Consider the following 4,523-nt stretch of genomic DNA (forward strand, 5'->3'; position numbering starts at 1 on the left):
CTTTCATTTAAGGATATTTTTGTCATTCTTAATTCGTGTAGGTTCCATTTTCTACTTACGTATTAGTCAAACGGATAATGTGTTAGATGACTGGTTATATTGTGATTTGTGACCGATAAGTTGATGTATTTTTATGTAAAATTTAGTGAATAAAATTCCTGGATTCTTGATTGTTAGACATGCTATATAGCAGGTTCTGAAAATAAGCAGGAATAGTGGAAAGGTTTTCATTATGACATAAACTATTTCATTTTTTCATATAAAAAACACATCAACAAATTTTTTGAACTTTGTTTCAGAATAGGCCAACAATTTCCTACATCACAATTTTAGTTCATATGTAGATTTTATAATTCTCATTCCTCCCTAGCTTCAATCATCTTACTCATGGCTCTAAGGCATTTCTTGCTCCTCATTTCAATCTATTTGCTTGGTATGTATTTTGTAAATTCTGTTTCTGTACATAATGCAGTTTTTAATTAACCAATTAATCAATAGGTCATAAATTCTATAGTTTTCCTAGTCATGGACCGATCTGGGTGGTCAGGAGGGGCTTGAGCAGCTACTGATCACCAAAAAACTTCATTGAACGTATATAAGGAGGTTTAATTGTTTAAGATAAATGCATACAAAAAATTTCAATTAAACACCACAGACGTCTATTGGAGCACCCTTATCAGTAAATCCTAGATTCGCTACTGGTGTTAGTCCAATGGACTTGCGGATCACTATATATCACCGTGCTCACGAGTTAGTAAGTATTCAAACATATTTTGTAATGTGTAACCGGCATGTAACCGGTTTTATGACAATAATGTCTATTGGACCAAGATCATCTTAAAATTTCACCATTAAGTTGGCTTCATTAGCAATGGCCACTAATTGCTACTTAATTTATGTCAGAAATAATAATAAAATTTATTATTAGGGATCAACTATCAATTTAAGCGTTTCATCCATGCTTCAAACTCTGATGGTATTCGCGTGAGGGAGTATGTCCCACATAATAACAAAAGATATTTTCGTTTCATGACAATTTAGGTTTCAAGTTTAGGTTGTTTGTGCAATAAAGAAGTTTTAATTGGAAGATGAACTACCTAAAGAACGAGTTCTGACGAGAATAATCAGCTCCACCTAAAAAAACATAATTTAGTACTTATGCCACTACATTCTTAATTTGTGGATAATAAGATATGTGGTAGCACACTTCTAGTTAGTAGCTTTTCTATATTTCGTGTCCCTGTCCATTTCGTGTCCGAGTCCATTTTCTTTTCTAGGCTATTTTATGGAGGTTATGTTTTAGAAGTAAGGTTTCAGGTGTCCATTTCCATGTCCATGTCCATGCCTGTTTCTGTGTCCTGTGTTATATATGACATGAAAAATCATTTGCAGGTGTTGAAGGTAGGACTATTACACTAAAAAACAAATGCGCCACAACAATATGGCCTGGATATCTTGAACATTATCAGAACAATGAAAATCAACATCTAAAACAACTAAGTGATGAATGTGCAAGCCATAATTTCAAGTTAAGACCGGGAGAATCAATAAACATGACAGCACCAGAAGATAATTGGGAAGGCATGATTTGGGGCCGGCACCCATGTTCATTTGACAGCTTTGGCATTGGAAAATGCGCCACCGGAGATTGTGCCGGAAAATTACAATGCGGCGGATTAGACTTCCCTTTACCACCATTCACATTAGCCTCAATAACTCTAAACCCTTCAGGTGAAGATTCATACTTGATTAGCCTCGGAGGTGGCTTCAATTTGCCCATGTCTATACTACCATATGGCCACAACAACAATAATAATAATCCAAGTCTGTGTCAGGCTTCAAATTGCCTTTCGGACATAAATAAGAGTTGTCCAAGGGAGAGGCAAGTGAGATTTAGGGGCGAAATTGTGGCTTGTAAAAGTGATTGTCAAGCACTGAACAAGGCTGAATATTGTTGTGTTGGAGCTGTGGATATTTACACTAATGAAACTTGCAAAGCTTCGGGTTATTCAAGTGAAGTTCATAGGGCTTGTCCTGCTGCTGGTACTAATGGATTTGATATGCATCTTAGTACATTTCGGTGTAGTGGAGCTAATTATTTAGTTAGCTTCTGCTGATGATATTTGTTCTTAAATTTTGGATTTTCAGATGGGGAAAAGATAAAATATTAAGTAGTTTTTCAATTGTTTAGTGTTCAGGAGGTATGAGATTCTGGTGAGTAGATCATGTATTGCCTGCAGTATATATATAGCTAAGGTCCAAATTAACTATAACGTTTTTGGGAAAATGCATATAACTCATGAAAAATGCAAATGCTTATCCTTTAATTAAAGTAAGATGTCGTCTATATGACGGTAATAAATTTATTAGTCCCTCACTTTTTATCTAACACATTGTTTAGTCCACATATTTTGAAAAACACTTTATAAGATCCTTATCTTTTATCAACATTAACAATTTCGGGATCTTATTATGTATTTTTTAAAATAAAGAGACTAAACAGTGTATTAGGTAAAAAGACACAAACTAATAAATTATTTACCCTTGATGTAATTGGTGTATATATATATACACACATTATCTTAATGGAAAACTTGAAGTGAAAATCACATAATCCTTTGTATTTACACTTCTCTAAAAAAAATGTTACAGGTAATGTCTGTCAATCTACATAATGCAACGATCAGGCTAAACTTGAAATGAATGAACAGAATAAAGAAAAAGATCAGAGATGGTCAGAGTCCAACGCCCATTCTTTAATACTTAAGTTAGTAAGATACTTAAAAAAAAAGCAATTGGACATAAAAGCAAAGTGTTTGTGTATGTGAATACGTACTTGGCATCTTAGAACAGGCTATTTATAGATAACCGGAATTTACCTGTCATTGAGTAACTTTTCCACGTGTGAGTGATTCATTGACTAATGTTCCATGCACCTTTCCCTTTTCCGTATTTTACAGCATGTCGTATCTTTGGAATCCAGTATTGTTATTGGTCCACAAGTGTGGTTAGTTATGCTTTATGTCTGAAGTTCTTTATTGATACAGGTGTCTAGACCAGGCCTTAATTTCATATGATATCAACAGGTAAAGCTTATTCCTAAAAATTAAATTCTAGAACATGTAAATGATAAACAGTTAAGTTAACTAAAGCAAAATAAATTACATTAGATCTAAAGTGTTGTTGATTTAGCAGTTTCAAAAGGTAAGAATTAAAAATAAATAAATAAATAAAATTGGTGAGGGGCATATGTTTATTCTTAGTTAATTTGTTTACCTATACTCTAGTGTTGTTGTCAGATTTTTTTTTTTTTAAATTGGTAAAAGTTAGTTAAATAGTTATTAATAATTGTTTGTCAATTGTAATTGTGGAAGATTAATATATAAATTATTATTAAATTTTAACTACTGACATAAAAATTGGGAGATTAAATCGGTTCTTTTATATGGTATTAAAACCTTTTAATTAACTTGTTAATGGTTTGAATCTTCACAACTTCATTAACATATGTTTATAAAAGCTATTATTTTATATTTCAAAAAAAACAAAGGTTTGATATGGTATTAAAACCTTTGAATTAACTTGTTAATAGTTTGAATTTTCACAACTTCATTAACTTATGTTTATAAAAGCTATTATTTTATATTTCAAAAAAAAGAAAGGTTGTTATTGTTAAATATATATATATATATATATATATATTTATAATAAACTTAATTTAGAAAATTAAGAAAATAAAAAAAAAATTATTACTAAAGTCCATGATTGTTAGAATTAAATTCTACCCATATTTTGGATAAAAAGTCTTTGTTGTTTAGCTAAGTCAATGTATGGTAGATTTTGTCTTTTTTAATTAATTGGGCTACATGTTTTGATGGAACTCTTATATATAGAGTCCAAATGTTATGTATTTTTAATGTGAGTTGAGAGAAGCCCAAAGGGTGAGGCAAATAAAAGTTTGTGTATTTATCATTTTGTTTTATTATATTTAGAAAACTATTAGCCTTTGAAAATTACACACCAAGTCCATTCTAAATTATAATTTCGGTCCCTTGAATTTCAACAAAGTGGTATCAGAGACACGTTATGAGAGTCAGTCTTCCGCAAAACAAACCCTACAAAAATGTCAGACGGTCTCAAACTTCCTTATCAATACCCTCAGCTCACCAAAACCAATTATTCAAGTTGGTGTATTCGAATGAAGGCGTTACTCGGATGTCAAGATGTCTGGGATATAGTCGAAAAAGGCTACGTAGTCCCAGGTAACGAGGCAGCGTTGACACGGGCAGAAAAAGATACTCTGCAGAAAAATCGCAAAAGCGATCAAAAGGCGCTTACTCTCATCCATCAAGGTTTGGATGAATTAATGTTCGAGAAAGTAGCCGAAGCTACGACCGCCAAACAAGCATGGGAAATCCTACGAGTTTCTCTTCAAGAGGAGGAGAAAGTTAAAAAAGTTCGTTTGCAGATGCTGAGAGGAGAATTTGAGATGATGAGGATGAAAGAGACGGAAGCCATTAGTG

General features: G+C 32.5%; 1 protein-coding gene across 1 annotated transcript; it reads left to right on the forward strand.

Moving 5' to 3' along the window:
- The first annotated feature begins 304 nt into the window (after window positions 1-304).
- LOC136226224 (pathogenesis-related thaumatin-like protein 3.5) lies at window positions 305-2,148 on the forward strand. Its single transcript, XM_066014571.1, has 2 exons — window positions 305-433; window positions 1,393-2,148. Exons 1-2 carry the CDS (start codon window positions 388-390, stop codon window positions 2,115-2,117), a joined length of 771 nt encoding a protein of 256 aa, XP_065870643.1. The 5' UTR covers window positions 305-387; the 3' UTR covers window positions 2,118-2,148.
- Window positions 2,149-4,523: the final 2,375 nt, after the last annotated feature.

This window comes from Euphorbia lathyris, chromosome 4, assembly GCF_963576675.1.
Source record: "Euphorbia lathyris chromosome 4, ddEupLath1.1, whole genome shotgun sequence".
Classification (NCBI taxonomy): domain Eukaryota; kingdom Viridiplantae; phylum Streptophyta; class Magnoliopsida; order Malpighiales; family Euphorbiaceae; genus Euphorbia; species Euphorbia lathyris.